This window comes from Patagioenas fasciata, chromosome 1 (assembly GCF_037038585.1).
Source record: "Patagioenas fasciata isolate bPatFas1 chromosome 1, bPatFas1.hap1, whole genome shotgun sequence".
Taxonomy (NCBI): Eukaryota; Metazoa; Chordata; class Aves; order Columbiformes; family Columbidae; genus Patagioenas; species Patagioenas fasciata.
In genome coordinates, this window is record NC_092520.1 from 130,498,127 (window position 1) to 130,525,647 (window position 27,521).

A 27,521-nucleotide genomic window follows, 5' to 3' on the forward strand; every position below is an offset into this window, starting at 1 on the left:
AACATTTTATTCAGCCCAACAACAGCCTCAGGAATTTCTTGGAGGTCTGTCCTGTAAGCACTCTCTGCTGGGCTTGCAGGTTGTGTCGGAAGTAGGGCAGAAAATGATCCTATTGCATTTCATCACCCCTTTCCCTGGCAGTTCACATTGTGTGTGTGTTTCCCCTGTTCACTTTTCTCTCTTGCACTGTGTGTTCTTCATCATCAGTTTTGGTTTATTTCTCACACTTAAAGCTGCCCCACTTCCCACCACCTTAGATTTATCCTGTTTCCCTGTCTTTGTACAAACACGTATGAACATGTATATATTTCCTAATACACACACACACAAATACGCACACACACACACATGTTGGTTCCCTCGCAAAACTGTCAACCAGTGGTTCATCTCAGGCTTCTCCTTCTTAGACGTGTGTTACTGAAGGGAAGTGGGGAAGACTGTGTCCTGTAGCAGAGGTGCTGGTGAGGCAACACCCCTGCCATGTGTGACAGATCTTCAGAGGATATAGCACAGACAATCACAAGGGAAATGAGCAGGTATGATAGGCCAGAGGGTTGCAAAGCTTTTACCTGGAGTGTGCCACAACAGCAGAAAACAGAGAGGAATTGTGAAAAATGCAATCACTTGTTGAAGAACCATATAAGACAGGTGAAAAACGTTGACAATTGCATTGATGTTTCATCAACGGAAAAATGCTTTTCAACACACAAAATAGTTTAGGGAAAACAGGATTTCCATTTTCTCTCTCTTTTTTTTTTTTTTTAAGTTTTGGAAAAAAAAATATTTGCTTTCAAATTGCTTCTGATTCTTCTTCTAACTTTCCCTTTTCTCACTTCTTCCCATTTTGATTTATTCAGTACTTTTGCCCTGTGAAACAGCATGTGGATGCAAATAAGAGTGAAGAACCAGAAATGACCCTCAAACCCAGAAAAATCGAATTATGATCACTTGGGTTATTTTTCAGTGTCAGAACAAAGTGAAGACAATTTTGAATCACAAAAGCCATTTGTTCAACTGGAATTGTTCATTAACATCAGTTCATGTTTTCCCTTCTATCTGGAGCTAACCATCCCAAGGTTTTTTTTTGCTAAGGAGAATTTAGGAATGTGACTGGTACAAGAAGAAGAATGAATGAACAGATGTTGCATGGAGCAACTGAGCAGATTTGCAGTTAAGTACCAAGTGCTGGATACATGTGCAACTCCTATAGCTATAGGATAGTTGAAGGGAAAGCAGCAAGGACACAGAAGCTGTGATTCTATGTGGGCACAGAAGAAGCAGATTGAACAGGGACCTTCTCCTCAAATAAAGATTTGTGAAGTCAGTCCTCAAATCAGAGTGAAGGTCCTTGGGTGTGTGAATGATATGCAATTGTGGAGAGTGATTAGTGATAATTATCTCACAGCGCAATTGCGGTGCAAATAGAGGAATCGAGTGCTGGAACAGTCTATGCTTACCAGCGCAAATGAAATCTGGTGCAAGAAAAAGAACAGGTGGATAAGGAGAGAAGAGAGGGCAGGGATCAAGGTGTTTAAGCGGCAGATAGCATTTGAATGTTTGTCTTTCTATTATCTTCTTTTGTTTCTAGAAAAGAAAAATAATGAAAAGGAACAGAGAATAGTCACGAGAAAGAGAAATGACAGAAAGGGAAAAGAGTACGGTATGACAGACAGTCAAAGAGAAAGAATGACTGAGATGCAGAGATGCAAGATAGGAGAGCCAGTCGAGGCAGGGAGTTAGATCACTGAGTCAGATGGGGAAAGGGACCGTGAGCACCAAACAGGGAGCAGGTTAATTCTAAGAGAAAGACCCTCATTTCTTATATGAGCAAGAAACTGGAGGCACTCATTTTACCTGTCCATGGTTGCCACGGTCTCTGTCAGGTGGTGGTATTGCAGGGAGGTTGTCTTGCAGGCTCCGTCTCTGCAGCCCTCTGACTTGATGTACAGAAATGTGGATTCCCCGCGAGTTCCCTCCCCATTCACTCCTGTCTACCCCTTGCCAGATTTCATCGGGGTGTGGTTGAGGGAGGAGTTAGAAAGGTCTCTGGAGCTGCAGAAGCTGAAGAGCAAAGGGTTGAGATGCAAAGGGGCATCGGTTCTGAAAGATGCTCAGCAGTCATTGGTCACCTCCCCCTGCTGCACTCCCTATTGGGCCCTCTCCACCTGCAAAATTATTCTGAATTAATATCAATAACATAACGAGGCAGGAAGCATTGTCTAGTGGTTAGAGGAGGGCCTGCGACCTTGCATACCACTAATGTGAATGTGGGCAAAACCACACTACCCCTCCGGGCCTTGGGCCATGCAGCTGTGCAGTGAAGGTGGTGACCCTGCCCTGTCCCACTGCAGAGGGAGCTCTGCACAGTGCCCCGCAGCCATACAGTTGGAAGGAGCTCAGGGAACACCAAACTTGGCAGGCTTCCTCCCTCCTCCACATCCTCCTGAAAGGCCCAGTAGCTACTTAACAGCATGGGGCAACACCAAGGCCCAAGAGCAGACTGAGAGGGACGCAGCTCTGGAGACAGCCTGGGGTGTGATGAGGAGCACCTGGCCCCACTTCAGCACCTGAACATGGCCATGGGCACCTGAGCCATGTCCACACACCAGGAGTGGTAGCAAACCTGCATTGCAAAGCTGTATGCAGAGGACCTGTGGGGAACGACTCAGGGCCTGATCCTGCTGTTCCATGTGGCATCAGCACTGAGATCTGCCAGCAGCAGAGTGGTTGTCGGGACTCTCCATCTGATGGCTGCACCTGGCAGGCGTGTGGTTGTACGGTGATGTCATGCCCGGGTTCATGCTCAGGATGCACACGCTTTGCTCTGCCAACATCACGCTCTGTCGCCCAGCCGCTGCTCCACCACAGCCCTGCAGATCCTACCTGCGCACCCATCCCCTCAGCAGGACTGAACGACAGCTAAGGGATAGGGCAGCATGTTCGGTCAGGCAGGGTGTGGAGGAGGCAGCCAGGGGATATTCTGCTGCTTTTCTGCCTCAGGTGGGGCATGGTCAGTGCTACGTCCGAGAAACAGGGCTTTTGTTTACCTCATGCTAGGGTAGTTCTTCATTTTTTCTCTGCTTCACTTGCTTTCCTTATTTATCTTACTGACATTCAGCATGCTAAGACTGTGTGAAACCAGTATATGCAAAAACATGAAAAGGAGAGATGAGTTGCCAGAACAGAGTAGGCAATTCTCTAGCCTAGCATTTTGATAGCCCTTGTCTTTGTGAGCGGCTGTTGTGGCACAATTCAGGGAAAGGAGAAGCACTCCTGGAAAGTCCAGGGCTGGGCTGTCCTGCTCCTTGAGGAAATGTCTGGGAAGGGCACACACACAACAAAACCACGTTTTGGAAGTTACATTGGCTTCAAGAGTTGTGGCAATTGTCCCCTTCGAGGATCTGGCTCCTGGTGTTTGACCCAAGTTAGAAAAGCCTGCAGTCCTGTCCTATCCTACTTAACAGAGTTAAAAAAGACACTCCTGCTAATGAAACAGCTGTCTTCTTTCAACCTTTCCCCTAGCAACACCTTGTGACAAACCTCCTCAGACAGACCAAGAGTCATTTTATCCCTCTTTCATACTAGTTTTTTATTTTAATTACACAAGGAGGATGTTTGTTACACAGGACGTTAAAAATAAGAAAAGGAAAAAATAATGCAACACACCCCAGGAAATCTGCTTCTTATATACCACAACTCTTTGTGTTACATCAGATAAATAAAGGTAGCTTCAGCTTTATTCTTGTTCTGACTCCTAATTTCCATAGTCAAAACCCTGGAGAAAGTTTAACACAACATTTTCTGCTCTGAAAACAGTCAATAAATATCTTAATGGTCAGCCTGGTATCTCCTATTAATTAAATTTTGGGTAATGATTTTCTAAAAGGTTTAACATGTCAGGTGTCATAAAGCATTTAACTAGATCCTTTCTCTGGTCCTGCCTGTAAGTGGAATTCCTTCTTTGATGTTTAAGACATCGTCTATTTTCCTTAACTGTTGAGAACCCCTTTGCTCTCCACAGAGATGAAAAAGAAAGAATGAGCAAATGAAAAGGTGAACTATATTTATGTCAGTCTTCGGCAGGGCTCTCTAACCTAAATACTAACATAGGATTTCTAATGCCCTTCGTTTAGACCGGCAACTTCATACTGCAGGTGTGAGTGCACAAAGTCAGTGGCAGCAATTCTAGCTGTAATCCCCAGAGCATAAACTTGTTGATGTGGATGTGTTTTTAGTATCTCATAGCAAGTCCAGGGCGACACTTTGAGAGAGACCTTCAGCTCCTACGCAGTTCTGCCTGAAGTGGGAGCTGCAGCCTCTTGCCAAGGCAAGATCTTGCTCATTAACAAGTGTAATCGCTGCTCTGCTAAAAAAAATAGTTTGGAAAACCATGGAAAAGTTGCTGATCTGTGATCTAGGTGCTAGTCCAGCTTCCTCCCTGGCTGTGCTGTAAGTTGGCAAATCTTTAACACATGGTGAGACTACTGTGGCTAGGAGCTAATACACAAGGAGAGATGCTGGCCACTCTGGTTTTCCTTCCTCTCTGCTTGATGCAAACTTATTTGGAGAAGGGACTGGGGGTGGGAGAAAAAGACAGTTTTACGGAAGATTATTCCATCTCTGTTTGTGGCCAATTAAAGACTAGAAGGGAAGGCTAGAAAGTGTCTCTGTTCTCATGTGTTTGGAGTGTTGTCTAGCAAGAGACTGCTCCAGCTTATCAAGATCACAGAGGGGTGTTCTAACATGCCTTCAGATTACTTGTGCTAGGGGTTCTATTCTCTGTCTAGAAGTGAGAAAAACAGATAAATAACAGCAGGCTGAAGAGTAGTAGTCAGGTTTAAAGGTGGAGGAGGAACATACTAAAGATTCAGAAAGAAAACTGCTAAGAAATCAAACAGCAAAAGTGTGGTGAATAATTAAAAGTAATTACCTAGCCCCAAAGCAGAGGAGGTGTTGCTTGTTTAGTCAACAGGAAGCCATGTGTTGGTGTGTACAGATATAAATACATATTTATTTTTTCCATTCACACTTTGCTCAGAAATCACATTTTGAAACAAGCACCAGCATTACCATTTGGTTGTTTCTTATGCTGAACACAAAAAAATGCAGACACCTGCTTCCACTTGCCTCAAGCAAAAACCTCAAGCGGTAAAACTTTCTCTGCTCAACAAGTGCTGATGCACCATGGACACTGGCTTGCACAGACACCTCAAGCAGGGGGATGGTAAAGCTCCTTGCAGTTAGACACAGGCAAATAAATAAGCTGATGTGTTGATTTATTATAAGCACATATAACGTATTATGCTTATTTAATAAAATAATATATTAAGAATAAGCACATACTAAAGCATTGTTTTATTATAAGCATGTTATATTATATTCTGTGTTCATTCCACGAAGATTTATCACCCTATTTTAAACAGACTCAACACATAGGTAATAGGCTTGCTCAGGCATCTCTGCCAGGCAGATCCTTCTCATTCCTCCAGTCCTAGGTGTAAACAAAGTCCGCACTAGACGTAGAGGCAGCTTGCTGTCTAGGACATGGAGAAAAGGGCCTTGTCCCTAGAGCTGCCAACTCATATTGTGATACAGCTGTGGATGCCATGCATGGGGAGAAGATTTCAGCAGTGGCAAGGCACAGCATTGCCTTTCACGGTGTGGAATGTTTGGCACCATGGAGATATATGAAAGCTGTGAGGATGTGTGTGAGGTCTGCCTGGGTTGTACATCACCAGGAGAGGCAGGGGTTGCAAATGCAAATCTAAAGCACTGTGGGGTAAGTGTCGCTGAGGCTGAACCTATATTAGATAAGAGCAGGGATCCAAGGTCATGAGAAGGAAGTGGGAGGGAAAAAAGGCAGGAGTTTAGGATGTGTGGGGGTGCCACTGGGGGGGTGGGTTTATGAAACCTGGACCCCCACCCTGTGCACTGCTGCATGCTGCAGGATTGTAGGTGATGCCACTGATGCAGAATTGAGAGCAACTGGCTGCTGGGTGTACACTAAGATTATGCGTTATGATGCATTTTACTAGTAGTTTGGCTTTCCAGGCTTGCACTGCAAAACATTTACCTGGAGATTGACTCATGGTTTATTTTTGTTCTACTGTTGAGCTTGTTTTGGTGCTGGGGGATAAGGCAAATTAGGGTGAAACTGTTGAATTGAGTACACATTCTTCAACCACAGTCCTGTGAGCTCCTTTCATTCTTGCCCTGCAGTTCTCTACTGGCCCAGCCTTGGGCTCCTTATAGGAACTAATGACCCTTAGTCCTGCCTCTGTGACCCCACAATTTTTTCTCTCCCTGCCTATATTAATTCCCCCCACCATGTTTTTAGGCAGCAGCAGTTCTATCCCTTGTTACCAGTGACTGACACCTGCTGGAATCACCAGCAGGAAGGGATGAAAAGGGTCTGGGTTCAGTTGAGGAGTTTAAGATTTGGTGAATGTCTTCCTCACCATGAATGCAGGTAAGAAATGTGACCAAGTTCCAAATGCATGCACTAAATGTCCTCAAGTGTCTTCTCTATCTTGAGGCTGTGACATGGTTGTCAGCTTATCTCATTTACAGTCAAAAAACAGAGTCTGCAATCAAAGCTGCTGAGAGCTGGGGGTGGGAAAGTACCCACCAGGGCTGGTTGCACCTTGCTGCTTCCCACAGCAGTGCATGCACCTCAGACCTCCAGTGCACCCTGCCCATCTGACCTGGCTTCTGATTCAGTGCTGTACGGATCTGGAGAACACCCAGTTTTTGCACAGGGAGCTGGAAGCTGTATTCCAGTGTTACTCTCTTCTACACCTCAGGCGTCTGGCCTGGGAACCCTAGGCCCTGCTCCCAACCACATCTTCACCCTGCTTAATAGAAGTCACTGGCTCCATATCTCTGCAATCATCTGCTAGTCACGGGGAGAAACTCAGTTTTGCACCGCAGTTTTTCACAATGAGACTCATCTTGTAGCTGTGGTTATGCTTTCACAGACCAAAGTTGCCTGTTATTAGCTCCTGTTTGTGCAGGTGCAATAGCTCATGCTATTCAGTGCAAAAAGAGCTTGCACCTGGGGCCTGGGTGGTAAATCCTGATTTTAATCTCCCTGTTGTCTTTAGAGAAGTCCTTTGCTGGAGAGGCTGGGACAGAGGTGCTTGGAAGCTCACTAAGGAGCAGCATGTTGCACATTCCTTGGCTTGCAATCATGTGTTAAGAGTTCCCTGCAGTTGTACAAGCTTTCCTTGGCTGGAGATCCTCCTGAGCATTGTTCTTGCATCTTACAAAGTTTTCCTGTCAACAAAGTATGTGTTTTCAGAAGATTCAAGATCGCCTTGCTAGTTCTTGTCTTCCTCCCCGCAAAGTTCAGAGCAGCCTCTGTGCACTTAGCACAGGCTACATCTGGAAGGTTTGTGGGATGCCACCACTAACCTCTGCTCCCTAGTGCCAAGGTGTGAGACAGTGGAACTAGGGTCTGTCCCTGCTACCTTGATACTTTTCCAAGGGCTTAGTGCTCTCAGCAATGGGGGTGGAATGGGAGACCCATCCTGAGGCCAGTGAAGAGAAGGAGAAAGGAGTGGAAAGATATTCTCATTGCATGATAAAGATCTCCTTTGCTGTTATACCTCTGCTGTCTTCCTTGCTAGTGCACTGTCATGCCTAGCTGTGCTGACTGTTAGCATCAGTATTTCTTTAACCATGACCACATGGGAGGCTCCCAAGTTTCTGGGGTAAGTTGTGAGGTTAGAGTTGTGACACACTTCACTTGGCTGCCCAGGCATGGGAGTCTGAGAGCTTTCCAGTTAATTTTGTAGAGTTTAAAAATATCTTTTCATGTTCCAGCTGAAAGCATGGGTGAAAAGGTTGGTAGAAGCTTCAAGAAAGCAGTGAGAGAAAGAAGAGTAAGAATATGAAGGGGAAACAAAGACCCTGTGAAAGTACTTATTATGAATTATTATTATCCAGATATTTTAGTTCACTGGTGCCCACTAGTTTTAGACAATGCTTGCAGCATCACATCTGCTTCTCACTCAGAAGTGGCCTCGAAGTACTATATCTCACTAAAATATACAGCTCTTGCATTCACATACACAAACAGTTCATTTTCCTTTGCACAGTCTGTACTCAACCAGGGGACACCATGTTCACTCATCTGCCCTATCATTTCTTTGCAGGTACAGGTAGGTCAAGTAAGGCACAGACACATTTACTTTAAGATGGCTATCTTGGTCCAATCTTGATTTGGAAAACTGGTGATAAGACCAAAAAAACTCACAGATCGGAGATGCAAAAATTTAACCTGAAGCAGTGCCCCTGGCGGCTCTCAGAGAACAGAAATGGCAAAGGAGCATATAGAGACTGTGAAGAGTTCAGTGGCCTTTTCTAAACTAAACCAAAGGGAAACTACATAGATACCAGCTGATGGACAATGGAGCCAAGTGAAATGGTGTAATGATGGTGCTGGGCTCAAGTAGAGCTGATAAGAAAATTAGTTGTGACCACAGTGTAGAGTCTCAAGAATTACTACATTCACACTGCACCAGGCAGAAAAGAAGCTCTTTTGAACTCTTCCTCCACAGAAAGACCAGGCTGGCATCTAAGTTTAGGTTGTGGAAGAAAATACGTTTTATTTGTTAATCCATAACAATGGCCAATGCAGCTTGCTTCAGCTGATCTGAGCTATTTGGGTACCAGGCAAGACATAGTGAGGTGTAAGAATTTTGTAGTGGGTATGTTTTCTAATACATCTGACTGATGCTACAAGGGAACAGTCAGAGCAGGTCAGGCTCACAGGAATGCCTTTAGCATAGAAAGGCTTTGTAGGTACAAGGCACCCAATACATGGGTGGCATGCTGACATGTGCATTGGTGTGAAACCAAAACCTTGGTCAAAGCTGTGTTGGTTATCATGTTTGAAACAACTGCTGCTGCTGCATGTGCCACTGGTGCTCCAGCCTCTAAGTGTAAGAAGCTGGAGAAGGTGGCAGGAAGATCCAAATCCTGCAAGCCCCCAGTCTCCAGGCAGGGGGCTTATTATGAGTGCAATGACTGCCTCCAAAAGGCACAAAAGAACTTTCTCTCACCACTCTGAAAGGGAACTGAAGTACACAACACAGAAGAATAACACCTGCACCAGGCTGGGACTCAGGAGCCTGGAGAAGGGCAGCACAAGAGGACTTGGTGCTTCTAGCTCCTTTGAACTCAACAAGCCAAGAGGCATGTACCAAGAAGCCAACAAAAGCCCAGAACCACCTGACCCTTGACTGGCACTGCCAAGAAGCCCAGAATAGCTGTGGCTGTGAAGGAAATCCCAAGGAAAGCCAAGAAACATGCAGAGCCACCATGGCAAAGAAAGCAATAAAGAGCTTAGAGAATATGAAAGCTGACAGACCAAAAAAGGCAAAGATCCAGCTAAGGGCAAAACAGTGAAACCCAAGACTACCAAAGCCAGAGCAGAGAAATCGAAAGTGGTCTCAGGCAAAGAAGGTAGGGCATAAGAAGTAGATGCTGTATGAGCACAGAGTCTCCTGCTTTACATACAGAGTATAAATCCTTTAATTGAACCATTGATAATGTTTATTCTTGCTATTTTCTTCAATTCTCTGCAGCAGTATTGTGGGGGAGATGGAGTTGTAGTTTGCTCAGAGGTGCACAGCAAAATATTCTAGAATAGAGGCAACAGACAAAAACTGCAACAAAGGAATTTCTGATTTGACATCAGGAAAATATTTCCCATCTTAAGCATGGTACAGCACTGGAACAGGTGACCAGAGAGGTTATGGATTCTCCATCTCTGATGACTTTTTCAAAACAACCAGACAAGTCTCTGAGCAAACTGATTAGCTGTGAAGTTAGCCCTGCTTGCTAACTTTTAATGTAATTTTATCTATGATCTTAAGTGGGAAGGCATACTATCTCAATAAGGACATTTATTTAAAAAAATTAATAACTTTGTGTACATTTATTTTTATATTTAACTAGGTGAGTTCTCTCATTTGTTATTATTTAGACACACTGAAATATACGTATTTCTTTATTACATCTTTTTACTAATGTCTAATTTGTGACAAGCTGCATTGGTATGGAAATGGCATTCTTAGTCAAATGCCAAAACCAGCATTCTGAAAGATAATTTTTTCATCAAATGAAGCTTTGCTCTGCCGATGACTTTCATCAATTCGGTTTTTTAGTATACTTCAACATAGTAGCAACAAGTACATACAGTTTGTATTTTAACTAAAAAAATAAAAACTAATAAAACATATTTATTTGAAAAAAATTACAGTAATAGCAAAAGTGGTCAATAAAATTCAGTCATTCTGTTTTGCACATTTTTTAATATCTTTTTTTTAATGGACTAAAATACAGCTCTCTCTTTTCTGGGAATTTATTGCGGTTTGCTCCATTAAAAGAGCTAAAAATGGCAGGGAACGGAGAGAAGTGAAACAACATACTGAAGATCAGAGAGTGGAGGTGAAGAGCAGATCCAGAAATGGAACTCAGTTCTCCTGTGCTCAGTTAAGGGGTTGTTCACAACTGGGCAAATGTACACTGCCAAACAATGTCAGACCATGTGGTGCCAGGTGTAAAAGTTTTGGGGTTGTGCACCTTTAAAATCTTCTTTCAAAACAAAACAAAACAACAACCCCCCAACAAGCAAACAAACATAACCAAACAACAACACAATGAATTTAAAACAAACAAACCAAAACAAAAACAAAAAAACCAAACCAAACCAAAAAACAACTAAATCCCTTTTGGTTTCAACCCACCTATTGCTCACATGACAGAGGTGCTCTTTCTGGATGTATTACAAGCAGTGCTCCTCTCTGTGAAGGACAAGCCCACACCCCAGCCAGAAGCATGCTCTTGAGGGATCCCTATCAGCTGAGAGGGCTGATGACAACACCTTTTGTTCATTCTGCAGGTTCTTGTGGACAAGATCCAGGCAACATGGAGCTTCCAGGTGATGTGGCAGCTGCTTCCAACAGCCTTCCCATGCTTTCCTGCAGTAGTCCCCTTCCTCCCCACCTTGTTTCTGTAACCATGGGCTACCACCTCAAGGTATAAATTTTCTGTTCCCACAGTGCACAAGCTGATGTGAGGTGCCATTCTCTCCTCCCTGGTCTGACTGGCATGTTCTTTTCTTCAGAAAATCCTGAAATTGGCAGCTGAGGGAGCCACAGCTCATAAGAGCTGGAGGGCAAGAGAAAAGTAGAGCTGGCATGGGCCAAGCACTGCCCTCAGCCCCACCTGGCAATGCTGTGTGTCACCTCATTAAGCACCCTTCCTGCTGCCCACTTCAGCCTCACTGTCCTCCTCACGGTGTTTCTTGCTCTGAGATTAACATATGAACAGAGAAGAAAAAGATGAGGAAAATAGAGGTAGAGAACAAAGAGGACAAGGAGAGATGGGAAGGAGGAACAACCTTTGCTTTCTAGGTGCAGCAGAAAGCCCTCCCTGTGGCCAGTTTCCATTGAAGGGATCTCCAGATCCCTAGACCCAGCAAAGTGAAGTACCACCTTAAGCTGGGGACCAGGCACCAGAGCACTGGCCTTGAAAAAGCAGCCTTCAAACTGGCAAGACTGGTTGGTACTTGGGAGCTGCGACAGCAAAATGACTCTTACAAGAACAACCATTGTGTAGAAAGCAACTGCAGGCCATCTATCTCCTGCTCCAGGTCAGAAGAGCTTATGAAAATCAGCCACAAACTCTAGATCATGCTTCTAAAATGCGATCCTGGCAGCTTTCTTTTTGGCTAGTCCAGCTTCACGAGAAACTAGATCTAGCTGTAGCTATATTTATAACCATTTCCCCACAAGAGAAGACAATATAAGTAAGGTTCTGGAAACAGGCAACGGCCAGAGACCAGTGACACAGGACCATGACAATTCAGGTTGGAATGGCAGGGGAGATAAATACGTGTATGGGATAAGTGCTAATGAAGATGGGAAAGCTTGTCTATGGACCCCCAGTACTGTAAGGAAAGGGAAGAATAAACTGAGTTACAAAAAGTGGATGGGATATGCTGTATTCTTGCTCACACAGCTGGTGGAACATGCTGATAGGACACAGCAAAGCCCAAGAGCTCATGAGTCAGAGCACATCTGTATAGATGGGTGCAACACCTACAGTCACTGGGACCGGGGCTAAGGCTGTTTTCATTATAATAGTCTGAAACAGGGACACCGCAGTGTTAGCCAGGAGGGAGCATTGATTCTAGGGGACAGTGTTGTGCAATAACCTGCATTGTGTGGTTCAGTCCTGAAGAACTATGGGACACTGCTAGAGGCAGTTTAATGGGTAATTTGGGCCACAGCCACTTTTGTTCTAGAAATACCGTCTAAATGCAGACTTGACCGCTCGCACATGAAGACAATGCCTGGAGTCCCCCATGCTCTGAGTGCTCCATCTTTTTGACCAAGATAAAATGTACAGATGGTGCCTGATGAATCTATGCAAAAGTCAGAACTTCAATGAAAGAGAAATTTTCCTAATCCTTTTGACCCAGATGTGTAATTTTTAATGTAGTCTTTCAGTTATTCCCATTACTGAATTAAACGGCTTTAGCGAACAAATTCTTCATTGCTTATGAGGTGATTTATCACAGCTGTTCTCTTCTTTCAGCCATCTTACCATTTTACTTGGAGATGGTAATTCTCCATTGGCAAGTCATGGCACATGCACAGTGAAAAGATGCGTTCTCAGCATAAATCTCATGCGACTTATCCCTGTGCTCAGCAGCTGCCAACTGTCAGGAAAACCTAGCACAGCCATCAATGCAAAAAATGTTGAAGATAATTTTCTGTGTCTCTAGAAAAATTAATGACCTCCCAGGAAGACCTGTGACAGAAGAGTGGAAGCTAGCAGGGAGAAAAGAAGTCCAAATGGCAGATATGGGCAGGAGGCAAGTCTGCTCTCAAATCTGGAAGGAAATACAACTAGAGACAAATAAAGCCGAACACATCAGATTTGCCAAGAATAACAGGAAATAATTTTTCTTTTAATATTTTTGGGTGCATTATATGGACTCCAGCATTAAAGCAGTGTTCTCCTGGAGTGGAGCACCTCTTCCTGTCCCTGCTGAAAGCAAGCAACAGAAGGCTTCTAATCATTCCCCAAACTGTATGAATGTTAAATTTTTATATACTATACAGTAGATATGTTATACAGTTATATATCTATAGATCAGTTTACATTCAGCTCTAAATACAGACTTGAGACTTGGTCTAGTCCAATTGCCAAGAATTGCATCTAACATCTCAACTCCATCCCACCTTCCTCCACGAAGGCTAATTCCACAGGAGTCCCACCATAGAAGTCAGTGACTGCCAGTGGCTTCAATGCCTTTGAAATCAAGCTCTCAGAGCCCTCCTCTCTACAGAAACATGCGTGCACTCAGTACAGAGAAATTCCTCCTCCATCTCTAGTCTCATGACCCTTGAGTACTCAAGAGGAACATGATCCTCTGTGTAGGGGTGTTATGTCCCTATGTATAGGATGAAATTCCAGTCACCACATAACTTGGAAATCTATCGCCTGTATACTGGATTAATATAGAGATTTAGCCCAACTATGTCAAATTTTGACCTTATATGGAATAAATCTGTGTCTGCACAGGGGTGTCTTCCTTCACACAGAGGATGAACCAGCTTCCTGCAGCATATAGCAGAAACCCAAGTTCCTGGGACAGGCTCTTACATTGTTTTGTTCTTCAGTTTTCTGAGGTATCTGCCCCTGTGAAGCCAACTAACCCCTACATTGTGTGACCCTGACTCTGTGCAGCAGATTAGTGCTCCTGCAAGGTTGAATGGTACTCAGTTCAGCAGCAGAATACATTATGGGCAGGATGTGAATGCCTAGCCTAGCAAACTGGCTTTCTCTTAGTTGGGAACAACCCCTAGAGATCCTAGAGAGAAGGTCTTGCTGATCTGCTGCAGTAAGCTAAGCTGCTCAGCTCTGGTGCTCCATGGAATCATGCCATTAAGAGTCATGTAAGTGATTAATATACTTCAGACAGCTCTTCCCCACTTACTTTACCCAGGCTCATAGTGAAAATGGCCCGTATACCTGGAAATGTTTCCCATATAATTGGAAAAGTTTTCCATACGTTTGGAAAACAAAGTTCTCAAGCAGACCACAGACATCCATTGCTACCAGAGTGAATTTTTTTCCCAGGTTGGTCTGCCTCTATGCTTATACCTGCTGATATGTCTACCTCCCCACCCGCACCTGGCTCTGTGCAGATCAGAACAGCCAGAGAACCTGCAGGAAAAAACAGGGATCCCATATAACAATTCTTCTTCTACATCCCATTCCAATTTGTGCTTTCTGCTTTGTGCAGGAGCTCCCAGGTCAGCAGGTGGAACTCAAGTGGTGATATTGAAAGCAGGCTCAGCAACTGGAGAGTGTGGAGGTAGCCAGACCAAGACAAGCAACCTGGACAATCTAATTCATTGCAAGTTCCCAGTACTGTGAGGACACACAGGTTCCTCATGGTCTCTCTTGGGCTTAGGAGTGGAGGAAGCCATCCTACTCCTTGGAATTTTCCTGGAATGGGCATCAAGAGATTGCTTCAATGGGAAGGGAGAGACAGAATGGAGGAGGGGAGAGGGAGAGGGAGAGGGAGAGGGAGAGGGAGAGGGAGAGGGAGAGGGAGAGGGAGAGGGAGAGGGAGAGGGAGAGGGAGAGGGAGAGGGAGAGGGAGAGGCAGCACTCTGTTCCAACATGATCTTCTTGAGAGAAATATAATGCCATACTAAATCCAGAATTCTTCCTTTCAGGAGCAGTTGTGTGTGAGGGAAGCAATGGGCTTAAAATGAAAAATTTCCCAGAGGTAGTTATAAATTATCTGCTGCCATACAGGGACAACGTTTGTCTTGGGTTAAGGACAGATTCCCTACCAGTTCTGTCAGTTCTCTGAGGCCAGCAGACACCAGAGGAGGCTGTGCTACCACACAGCAAGCTCAGCAGGTCAGGAGGGCCAGAGAGAGGTGCAGGCTGACTAACCATATCTGAATTCATACCGATGCAGTGCAAGAAACCTAGGCCAGGAGTCCTAGGGCATAAAGGTTTGCACTCCTTCACATGAGATGCAGCTTAAGTCATCTGTACCATTAGAGAGGACTACATCTGATCCCTATGCATGTCTCTCTGCAGGGGCAAAGCAAGAGAAGATGCAGCACATTTATAAGGACCTCTGGGAAGCGAGCAGTTCACAGCCTGTCAGAGTTTAAGAGAAAAGAGAGGAGCAGCCCACATCCTCAGCAACAGACTTAGAAGATAATAACAGCCACTATGTAGCAGAGAGGAGACTCTGTACTGCAGCACCTGAAGAAGAGGATGTGAGGGAAGGCAGAAAAGCAAGGAAATGGTGGGGAAATCACAAGCGAGGACTTGTCTTGGGCTGTAGGCAGCGGATGATGATTTCTCTCCTCTCTCTTCCTTTTTCTCTCCTACTGTTGGTAGCTCACAGAGTGTCAGGCCTTTTGAGCTGCTGCTCCAGAAGTTTTCTGCAAGGGAGATGCATGGGTTGTCCAGATCGGCGGAGACGTGGAGAAAGGCCAGCCAGCTGGCGACAGATCTCATCTGAAGACATAGCAGACACACACATGTTGGCAGATAATCAAAGCTTCCTTCAAATTCTTCACCACCAGAACAGTTAGAGGTACATCCTTTACTGTGTCTACAAGAACTGTTGGAACTGATGAATACTCATACACATGAGGCAAGTGAACAAGTCCTTGCACTTTTATTCATTTCCTTATGGCTTTATTAATGTACAACACATATCAAAATCACATGTATTTTACTGCAACAAAGATTGCATAAGAAATTTAGACTTAATCCTGTTTCTATTCATGAATAGAAATACTGAGTGTTATTCTTTAACCTCAAAGGAATGCAATTTTTAGTAAAGGTGTCTCTGGGCCTAGTAGACCATGATCAAGATCAAGGAAAGCAGAGCTCTCATACTTCTTAGTAGTACGATATCTACTTCCCAGTGATTTTCATGGCATGCGTGCTGGATAATAGGCTGTACTGCATTAGACCTCCCCCAAAACAAGTCCAGGGAAACTACTACATATGAATTGGGGCTGGGTAATTAGCTAGCTTTGAGATGGCCTCAGACATTATTCTAGGCTAGCTTGTGCTATCACTCACCTTGCATGACCTCATTCTCCTTGCAGACAATGCGAGTGCACACCTCCTTGTTTATTATGTACATGCGACGTACACTGAGAGATCACCAGGAACGCACCAAGGACAGTAGCGAAACACACAGGGACCCAAAGAAACAAAAAAAAGGGTACAGGCAATAAACTTGTATATTCACTGATGAGAAGGCAAATCCTAATATTTTAGGATTAGTTAGTCTAGAATGAGGCATTTGTCAATAGGAAAGTAATATTTGTCAATACTTCATGAAATGGCCAAATACCTTAAATACAGATTACAATATAAGGTACATCAGAGCTCCTTAGTGCTGCACAGATAATACTTATTGTGCCATTATAATTAATTGCCCTAAAAGGACACACTGAGGATAGGACTCATCTCACCAACTGGTTCCCTGAGGAAAGCTCTAGTATTCAAAGGGAACAATTGCTGAACTGGAGTTTTTAGGACTTTACTAAGAGACTGCTGGTTTCTTACCTCGTAACACAGAGGTAGCTGATACACTGCTTTACTGGTTTGTGAACAGAGTAGAGGCGTGTGCAAGGGAACTTTTCTTCGCGACAATCTGGAAACACACACACAGAAACAATCCAGCATCACTGGCATGTGCACTCATTCTGGCACACATAACTTCATCACCAGGTACTGTTCTCCAGGCTTCTAGGGAAGGACTCTATCCTCTATTTTCCACTCTCTCATGAGAGATGGGGATGGTGTACAGAAAAGGAAAATAAGGCAGACATTTCTGATCCCCTTGCCTCATAAGGCAAAACAAGGTAAAGTTGAGTGAAGTGTAAAACAAGCCCACTGGGAATCGTGAATAGAGAAAACACCTGCTGTTATGGGGATAGGTACAAAGAAACAAAATGTACATTGCAGTCACATGTTTAAGACGTGTTTCTAATAGATCTGCAATCTCACACTTCATGACACAAACCTGTTTCCCTTCTTTTCTGGACCATCAACCCTGTAGCTAACTATGATGGGTTTTCTTGTATTTCCTACTGACAGGTCATGTCTTGGACACTGAAAATTGACAGAATAATGACCCAGCATGTCTTTTCTTGTGACCTGCCAGTTACTCCCTTCCTGGGTATGCCACCCAGGGTTAGACTTCAGATTCCACTACTGTCATTCTCCAGTACCTCTAACTCAAGGAACAAGGTGAAGGGAATTCTCCAGGAGACAAAGCTCAGTGCTCAGCCAGCATCTACCTGGAGAGGTAACAGGCTGGGTGAAAGTGGGTCTGGAGGACGGGTACAGCAAACTTAAACATACCTGATGAAGCCGTTGTGGTTTCGCTATCAGATTGAACTGGAAAAGAGGGGGTAACAAAGTTAGTCTGATTTACCATGATTCCTTCCCAGACATCAGCTTACTCAAAACAAATAACTGGAAAGCTCCATTTTAACTTCTAATGCAGAAAAAAGATTTCATTGTTACTGACATGAATCTGTAAAAGAAGGTACAAATCCAATATGCATCTAGTGCCAGCTACCCAGCCAACAATGCTAAAAATCTATCCAAGCTTTACCATAAAACATTACCACTACTGTTCAAAAATACACCATAAGGGCATCTTGACTTGTAAATCAAAAGGTCAGGTAAATATATTTAGTTGCTGTAATTGCCGTCCACCTAGACAAGAAGTGAAGGAGCCTGTGACTGGCTCTTCCTAAGGAATGGTGACTCCTTTAAGAAACAGCATCCCCAGACCACTGGCTTTTTAATGTCGATGACAAGGGGTCAAGAGGAGATTTAATTTGTTATTCCCTCTGATAAACCAATCCATCTGTACCACAGTAACCAGTATATTTTATTATTTACCCAGTGACAAACTGGAAAGGCAGGACTGACTGCCAGGCACAAGTTTTCATACACAGTTACAGAGGACTTCTGCTGTTCACATGCCATAGTGTCAGCCAGAAGCATAGACAGAACACAAGTGGATGTAGAGTGGAGACTTTTGGGCATCAGGGCTGCAGTTAGGGGACGTCAGGGAAGGAAGAAGGAAGTGAGTTCCATAACATCTGGCTGTGAACTGAGAATAAACTCACCAGGACTAAGAAGCACAGGTGGTGTGACAGCTGCAGCTGGAAAAAAAAAAAACAAAAAACAAAAACAAAAACAAAAGTTCTGAAATATCTTAATTTGAGCTTTCAGTCTCTTTCCCTCTGCCACAGTTCTGCCAATGGCTCCCTACTTCTGACCAGGAGCCATCCCACATCCGGTTCATAGACAATGCTGATTGTGATGTTATCTCACTTGTCAGAGTAACTGCAGGCTTTCCCTGTGAATATGCTGGGTGTTCAAGAGCTGATGGGATACCATGGAGCAGAGATATGTCCCATGGCACATCCTTTGTGAACAGTTTCTTCTTGATCCCTCAACAATAAGCGTTTTGAAGCCAAAGTCTGCTGTAAAGGTTTCATATTTAGTCTTTTCAGGTTTAGATGTAGGTTAGCCACCACCATTTTAGTCTGGACGCCAAGTCTTATCTACCCTCCTACAGACTGTCATGTCTCACACATTGAACACAAGACTGACTTTTACCTTCCATTCCCACCAAAAATATCAGGCACCTTGCATATACAACATTGTGGTTTCACTTTTCTCCTCTAGTGTTGTCCCATGACAGCTGGTCAGCTTGACCCACAACACTCTAGCCAGCAGATGAGCAGAGTCACAGGGCAGATGAGAGACCATGGAACTGCTATCCTGGTGAATGGGACACCACTGTCAGATGAGCTCTCCTACACACGGCATGCTTCCCAGCAACAGCCAAGTGCTGCTGCCTCTCCTTTGTCTTTTGAACCATATCATTGACCAGATATGTTCTCCTTCTCCCTCTCCCTGCCCTGTCTGGTCCCCCCCACCTCAGAGGGATGTGTTTGAGAGACTGCCCCAGCAGAGGGAGAAAGCATCTTGAGCCTGCCTCTGGCTGTCTCCTCCCCATTGTGAGTCCAGCAGGATCAGCCTGTTTTGTAAATGCATATGCTGCCATCAGCTCTGTGTCCTTCCCCTGGGCCTATCTTCACAGCAATACTTGGCTCTCTAAGGAGGTACATTGAATGCTACCAATGTGCATTTTCAAGCGTCCTCCATCTACCCTGCCTTACACATACATTTTGCTGCCCCCCAGTGACATAGCCAAAGGCACAGCACGGAAGACAGTAATAAAAGTACATTTCCACTTCCCCATCCCACCACCACTCACAGTTTGCTTTATTACTGTCTTTTGTTTTTTTGCTACCTCTGTTTCCCGAGCACTCAAGCATTGCCACTGGCTGCCAGCAGACACGTACACAACCTGTGTCCCAGTGCCCCCCCAGTTAGTTGGTGAACCTGACCAATTTCTCTCCCTTGTCATTCAGTCTCTTCCTTTCTGCAACCTTCTCTGGAAGCCCAGGCTGAGTGAACTTCAGATCTCATGGTTTTCTGCAGTGCAAACAGCTTCAGAGAGCCCTGGTAGGCCAGACGAGATTGGCCTTTCCTTGGAAAACAGGCCATTAAGCCACCCCAAATTCATCTCTCTGCATGGAGCACAGAAAGGACTCCCAGATAGCCATAAACACTTGAAAAGTACTGCTAGATATCAGAAGTGGGGAAGATGAGTTTCTGAGCATAAGGGGTGACTTCTGGGGCTACATAGACAGGAGTAAAGGGGAAAAAGGGAAAAGAAAAGATATCTGAAGTTACTATGAGATAAGAGCTTACCAGAGCTGCTGATAAGAGAGTCGGTGCTAAGTTCACCTGGAAAAGAGAGAATGTCCTTGAGAGAGCTTGCCTTTGCTTTGTGGTCCATTACATATCTAGCTATAGCTAGCTTTACTTACTTTGGCTGCCATGGTAAGCTCATGGGACAATGGGATCCAACCAGTAAATACCTAAATAAAAACAGCACCCCCATCCCACCTGCATCCATGCCCCTTCTCAGTAGCTGGACTGAGTCTGGATTTCTTAGTGCACATGTTGTATCAACCCTTACTGAACTCTGGATTTGCATTATGACTTCTCAGATAAGGCCACTGTGGACATCTTGATAGGCAAGAAACAAGTCTGAAATTAAGGTGCTGATGGTTCCCGCAGCAATAGAACAGACAGCTGAGGCACCTTCTGCACAGAAGAAGGGAGGTGACTCCAGAACCCAGCTTTGACTGCAGAAATCAGTGGATTACTTTCTTTGAAAGGCAAGTGATGGCAAAGCTGGTGTAGGTATGAAGGGAAGGGAAGGGAAGGGAAGGGAAGGGAAGGGAAGGGAAGGGAAGGGAAGGGAAGGGAAGGGAAGGGAAGGGAAGGGAAGGGAAGGGAAGGGAAGGGAAGGGAAGGGAAGGGAAGGGAAGGGAAGGGAAGGGAAGGGAAGGGAAGGGAAGGGAAGGGAAGGGAAGGGGAGGGGAGGGGAGGGGAGGGGAGGGGAGGGGAGGGGAGGGGAGCTTGGTCAACACATTTTGGACTGACTTCTGAGTAGTTCTCCAGGAAGCCCACATGACAGTATCATAACTGAGAGGTGTCTGACGGCTTAGCCATGGACTTCAATTTGAAGAAAAGGAAGGCCTTTGTGGATGCTCTGGGTGCTGAAGCATGACGCAAACCTATGTTAATTTTATTTTATCGTGTCACAGAAATGGAAAAAGGTCCAGAGGGATAAAGCAACCCCCAGCACTACAGTAGGTATGAAGACCAGTCAATATCCTTTCTCAGTGGCCCCACTGCTAAGGCACCGTGCCACTTGTGCACCCTTTGGCATTTTCCTGAGTAGCAGGAGAGTTCCCCAAGCATCTTATGGTTAAAGAGTTATCAGCTCTTGTGGAGCTCCCACAACCTTTGACTGCAAACATAACTTAATGTGCCTCACCTAAGTGTTCTGGGCCCAACACTAGTGAATTGTTTGTAAAGAACACACAATGCTTAGCAGATTGTCTTGGAGGGCTTATTCAATCTTGACTGAAAGGCAAGCTTACAATGTCATATGCAAGGAAATGAAGAATAGCATTTGCAGTTAAATAGGCTGTAAGTACACAGGACAACTGGATCACATATGCAGTCTTTAGCACATAATACGCCTGTAATACTTACCAGTTGCACTTTCCAGTTCTTGCCCATTGACCATCCACGGAAACCAGGCTGCAAAAGAAGATGAGAGGGGAGTGAAGAAAGGACAGGGAGGGAGATTTCTATAGTCTGCAGTCTTTCTGAGATTTTTTTTTTTTTTGGATGCTTATCTGTACAGGAGACACCACTGCCCTCTGCTGAAGGGAGAAATTTGCCTTCCTCTGACTCAACCTCCACTGCTGGCTGGGCTTGCTCTTAAAAGACTTGTCCATACAGTGAGTCCTGATCCTACCCCTGCTGCTTCCACTAGGGTCAAAGGCTAGGCACAGGGACAAGACAGTAAATACCTCCAGATCTGCTATGAGACTTTGCATTTCTGAAACCCCATTTGATGCATTTTGAAAACAAATTGCATGTTGCCTCCCTGCTCTGGAGGTTGGTCAAAAGCCCTATCTCCATTTTATAAAAGAGGAAACTGAGTCATGGAAATTATTTGCTTGGGATCACAGATTAAGTCATTGGCACAGTAAGAAACAGACTGCAGGTCTTGTAGCCTCTTTAGGCAAATAATTTTCTGGACCATCATCCTGCCTGGGTATGGAGCACAGAGCAGACGATCTTTCCCCTCTCGGGCCCTGGGCACACCGAAGAGGGATAATGAAAAAGGTTCGGCTGTGCATGCTGTGTGGAAGAGAAATTGAAACTGAGCTAGACTGTTCATTTGTCCAAATATAGAGGGTGAACGAGCTGCTTCCTACAGCAGCCAGGAATAGGAAAATATTTCCTGCTAGCCACAGACAAGGGAAATGTCTGCATAACTGGGACGGGATGAAGGAAGGAGTTGGCAGGAAAAACCCAGTGATCTGGGGCACTGCAGGGATGTGTGCAGAACCAGCCCAAAAGCAGTACACTCCTCTATGTCTTATGAACTCAGCCTTTAGCTTTCTGCTCTTAATGGGAGCACTGCATGGGTAAAAACTATCAGGTTTGGAGCTTTTCTCTTAATTCTTCCTCATTCCAAGAGCAGTTACTTGCAGGCTGCAGAGGGACTCTTGGGACCCCTATGTAATCCTGCTCTGCAGCATTACAGGAATCACTGGACCCTGCTGTTCCCTTCCCCACTTCGCTGCCAGCAAGGGCTCAGCTGCTGGTGACTGACACAGGGAGAGCCAGAAATCTATAAAAGGTTAAGTGCACAAAAGAGTACAACCCAAAAACTTGTCCTGTTCTGGCTAATCTCTTAATGGTAATGTAGAGGAGAAAAATTATATTGAACTTTCTCATTTGTTTTTGATACAAAAGGAAGGATACAAATTCTGAAACCATTGCAGGGTCCAGCAGTTCCAGATTGGAAACAGGAGTCATATGGAAAAAGGAGGGAGGCTCCTTGAGGTCTGAGAAAACTGCAACCCTAATTCACTGAATCTGTAGCTCATTCAAAACCAAAAGAAACAATGAGAGACCAGCTAGTGATTCTTGTTTTCCAAGCTAAAACAAAACAACACAAATAGAAATGCTAAAACAAAATAAACAAAATAAGAAATACAAGAAATATTCCTTTCAGGCCTCCCTCATGCATCATAAAAACCACAGCCTTTTTTTCTGCCTCTAACTTTGTAGGCTACTCACAAGTTCACCTCACCTCCATGCTTCACATTCACAAAGACGACATGCTTTACTGTGCACCTTTACTGGAAAAGGTGCTATTGGGAGCAGAATCAAGCTTCAGCGTGAGGGGAGGACCAAGAAAAGCAGATTGAAATGACCTGATTTGAATGTGATAGGTGCAGTCATCTATCTCCTACACCCAATCTTTCCTAGGTGAACCTTCTTCCTTTCACTGGAATTAATCCTATTTTGCTGTCTGATGTTGCCCTCTTTTTTTCTTTTTTTTTTTTGACAAATTTGATCCCACCTGAATTTTTGCCAAAGTAACTCCAAGCAGCAAAGAAGTGGAACAACAGAACAGAACAACAAAAGCAGACAGCAGTTTGAACTATGGGAGTTAGGTTTCTCAAAACAGCTATACAAAAACTACAAAACATCCCATCAGCTGAGTGGCCTGGAATGGAGTCATTCCAACAGGAACCACTAGTGACAGCAAATGTTTCACAACTCTGACAGAACAAGTTTTGTGGAGCACTGGGAAATGCTCTGTAGGTCATGCAAACACAAGTGGTACAGCAGTCTATGGTAAGCACAAAGCACAGCTAACCCTCTTTCTCAACTCAAACTGTCTGTTTTGCTTCCCCAAACACCCCTGCAGTGGAGGTTGTGGATCTCTGTTTCTAGTGATTCCCAGTACTTATGGGAGAGTGGACAAATACAGGAGCCAGTCCCCAGTTCCTAAATTTTTCCTTACAACTCTATATCCACCTTGCCTTTCCTGTTCAGTCCTTCCACCTTCACGATCATGTCTCCATCTTTCGGCTTAGGCCATTGCACATTAGCCTGTGTAGGAAACTCTGTAGGGCCAGGGTGGAGAAGAAATCCTCCCCCTGGAATAACGACTCACCAGCTGAGGACAAGCAGAGTGCTAAGAGACACAACAGTGTATGGGCTCCAGAGGTCTTCATCCCTGTGGAATGCAGGAGAGAGGAGTCAGAGGAAAGCTAAGGCAGGAACAGAGATGCTCTCCCCTATAGCACAGAAACTCTATTTTCTGCTCTGTTTCCCTCTCAAGACCCTTTGGTCTCCCCAGCCTCCCTTCCACCTGCCTCTTCTCTTAATCTGGTCAGTTTTCAAGGTGTTCCTGAAACATATTGGACTGTACATATAACTCCATCTGCTTTCTTTCTCTTTCCACCTCATTTCTCCAGTCTTTGTTACTTTTCTCATCCAGGTGGCTAAACCCCCCTCCACACGCGCCCCCAGCATGCAAAGAAGTTTCCCCTTGTTATCTTCCTCCACTCTCTTCTATTTTTAAATCATCTCGAGCAGCATTGATAGAATAGATAGGGTCCCCATCACTTACTGCAGCCCTCAGTCTCCACTCCCTTCAGCAGCAGACGCTCTGTCTTTCCCTTTCAGTGGTTCCCCCCACTTTGGCTATTGGATAAATCACAGGCAGGCACACCCAGAACATGTTCTACTTTTGGTTGTCTTCAAAATACGATTTGGGAAAAAAAAAAAAAAAAAAAAAAAAAAAAGCCAGCGAGATGGTGGGATGTGGTGTCATCATGCATCTGGAATGAGGGGGGGGCGAAGAGCCGCAGCCCACACCCTCATTCCAGAGTTTATTATCCTCCGATGGGAGCCCGCTCCTCCCATTCCCCCAGGATGGCCCAGCACCATGGACGGATTCTTGTGTGTACGTTACGCATCCGCGTATCGTTTTGGTTTTCCCTGCTATGCAGCCTCTCCCTCTCCCTCTTTCCTTCTCTCCTCTTCCTCTCCTCTCCCTCTCCTCTCCCTTACACCGCTACATTCAAGCCTGGTTTCCTCACTCAGCTCCTGCCTCTTTCCACCCCACTCCTTTGGTCCTTTTCTTACTGTTTTCCTGCCTGTCTCTCGCATATAGACACTGCAGAGCCCACAGCTCTGTTTGCCTAAAGGACGTGCTCGGCTTGCCACGGTCCCTCGCCCAGCCCCGGGCTGTCACGCTGCGGAGACACGGCTGAGCCGGCACGCCTTGCGAGCGATGCGCCTCCAGCCGCCACTACTGCGAGGCCTCTCCGTGCCGGGCGGGGCGCTCCGGCCGGGCGGGGCTGCAGGCGGCCTGACGTGCCGCGGGAGCCGATCGCGGTCATCGGGGACGGGCAGCCGCGCCGGGGACGCGGAGCCGGGACGGGAATGGGGCGCCGGCCGCGGGCAGACGGCGGTCTGGCAGGCAGCCAATCGGCTGGCAGTAACGGTGATGACATCACCCCGCTGCCCCGCGCCGGGACGGGGGTTGGCAGCGCCCGGCGGGGTGGCGCTGGGGCCCCGGGACCGCGCGGGTGTGCGGAAGGGGTGGGGAACTGACACCGGCGCGCACGGTCCATTCTGCAGCGCTGATGGCGTTCTGGGCAGCCTGAGAAAAGTGGGCGACAGGGAAAGCGTGTGGGGAAAAGGAAAAAAAAAAAAAAATTAGGAAAACGGGAGAGACATAAACTGAGAAAGGAAGAAGAATGAGATCTGACCATCACTGTGCCATCCTTCAGACTGTCGTGCACTGCTTTGCCTCCAAGCTTGCTGTGTTTTACGAGTGAGGGAAGGACAAGCCCATGAGCCCCACTCGAACACTCCCTCTCTCCTAAACCCATCCTCCAACAGCCCCAGGGTCCTCGGTCTCCCGTTGCTTTCTCAGAGACTTCCTTTCCCTTTGCTGCTTCTAGAATTGCTCGTCTGCATCTGAGGAGGCACTAGCTGGACAGTGTCCTTTGTATGAGCTCCAAGACACGATCTCAGTCCTGAAGCCAAGGGAGTTGAAGGAGAACGCTAGGAAAAGACACAAGCTCCCTCCCTCATAGAGCCATGAAAGACAGAAACCATGTAGGGGAAAGCTGTGTCCCCTAAGGCTTATCCTGGTAGCTAGGTAACCGTCATTTGTTCTCAACAAATTGCAGACTAGGAATAAAACCCTGTAATGCCTTGTACACAGCTACTAAGGAAATCCTCACTGTTATTGCCACCCAGAAGAGTGCTACCCACATGTGACATAACTGAAGCCACCTTTTCTTACCTAACAGTGGCTGAGCATCAGTTGTGACAGTGCTCAAGAGAGAACACAGAATGACTGCTCCTTATCTCTGGTCCTCCCAAGATGGGGGTGGGGGGTGAGGCACCAGTGGCGGGCAGTACCAGAAGAGGAGTAGACAGGATGGGGAAAGCTAGGTATTTCCCTGCTCACCAGGGCAGCCTTCCAGGCCAAAGCACCATCACTCTGTATCACTGGAGCAAGACATCACCGTTCCTACTTTCAAGGGCCAGCTAAAACTCAGTCCACCAGAGATGCTCGAAAGGTGATTAAACAGCCAAAAAAAAAAAAGTTATGTAAGTTCAAACCACACCCCAGTTTGAGGAATCCTCTCAGATCTTTGCCTTTTTCTGGAAGGCCACATAGTGGTATGTTTGGGCTAAATGTTTTCACACAGCTTGGTTTGGTTTTTGTTTTTCTCTGTGTCTCTGTTGTCACTTGAGCCTCTGTTACTGCTTAACTGGATAACTAAAATATCTTGAAGAACTTGTGTGTTCTGAACACACTTATTTGGAAACTTTCATTGATGCTATATGTTTTGGTCTAGTGATGCACTGATGTACCACCATCTCCCACAGAGTGCAGGATTCACCTCTAGTCCTGGATGAGGTTCCTTCCAATTGCTTTTGAGCTTTACATCTTTTTTTCTGCCTGGAAGACCGTGTCCTCCCCTAGTTGTCCAGTCCGGGTAAGCCACTTGTGCTAGCAGCATCCCTCCATTCGGACAGCTTGATGTGGATGGGTGGGATGCTCAAGGTGATGGAATCGCTGGCTGGGAAGCAGTTCAGCATTTTATATAACAGCCAAACCGCGGTGAAATAACTGGAGGTGTCCTGCTCACCGTGAACACGGGAGGGAGCTGCTGCATACTGGCATGAGAAGCCCTGTTTTTCTTCTTGAAGACCAAGCACATTCTTCAACAGATGTGGCTCTGTGTCTGCAGGCCCAGACCTGTTACGAAGGCCCTCCTCTTAGAACTCTTTAATTATTCTGCTTTTTGAGACGTAAAAGAATCTTGTTATTTTTACCCCATAACATTAACAAAGATAGTTGGACAGCCCTTGTGGCTAGGAGATATGAATAATTAACATACTTCTGCACCTTCCCTTCTCATTCATGTTGCTGTCTTCTGCTTTGTACACAGCCATGCTTCTGCAGCAGAAGGTAACTTGGGGACATCTACAGCAGATGACTCAAGGCAAAGCACTCTTCGCCCTAAAAAATCAGGTATCCATGCCACAGTATGGTGTGCTGCAGTAAACAGCGTGGGTGATTCACAAAGCAAACACTTCCATACATTCCTCTAAGCTGCTCTGACCCCAGTGTCTGTAGGTGTTTATCTGAGATCAGAAGCAGTGATAGTGATTCAGCAAAAACTTCTCTTCCTTCCAAGTTGGTATTGATTGCTTTACATTACCAGGGATGCTATAGTGATGGTAGTGTGGTATTTTGGATGAGAAACAAAATCACCTTTCCTAGAAATTAAAATCTCTTGGTGCATTTCACCCCAGAGATTACTGCATCTCATCAGAGAGGGAAGTGATCTTGGGACATCTTATTTGTAAAGGTCTTTGAGAGGCATATAAATGCCAGCTGATTTCTTTCCCTCTCTCTCCTTGTCTCCCTGGCC

The 27,521-nt window shown here is 45.4% G+C and overlaps 1 protein-coding gene across 1 annotated transcript; it reads right to left on the reverse strand.

Moving 5' to 3' along the window:
* Positions 1-12,953: 12,953 nt before the first annotated feature.
* On the reverse strand, positions 12,954-24,307 carry MFAP5 (microfibril associated protein 5). Its single transcript, XM_065848627.2, is given in 10 exon segments — positions 12,954-15,570; positions 16,147-16,220; positions 16,639-16,726; positions 17,440-17,475; positions 18,219-18,254; positions 19,879-19,914; positions 21,238-21,285; positions 23,729-23,791; positions 24,188-24,239; positions 24,242-24,307. Coding segments are annotated over 10 exon segments (609 nt in total). The 5' UTR covers positions 24,299-24,307; the 3' UTR covers positions 12,954-15,451.
* Between the last annotated feature and the right edge of the window lie 3,214 nt (positions 24,308-27,521).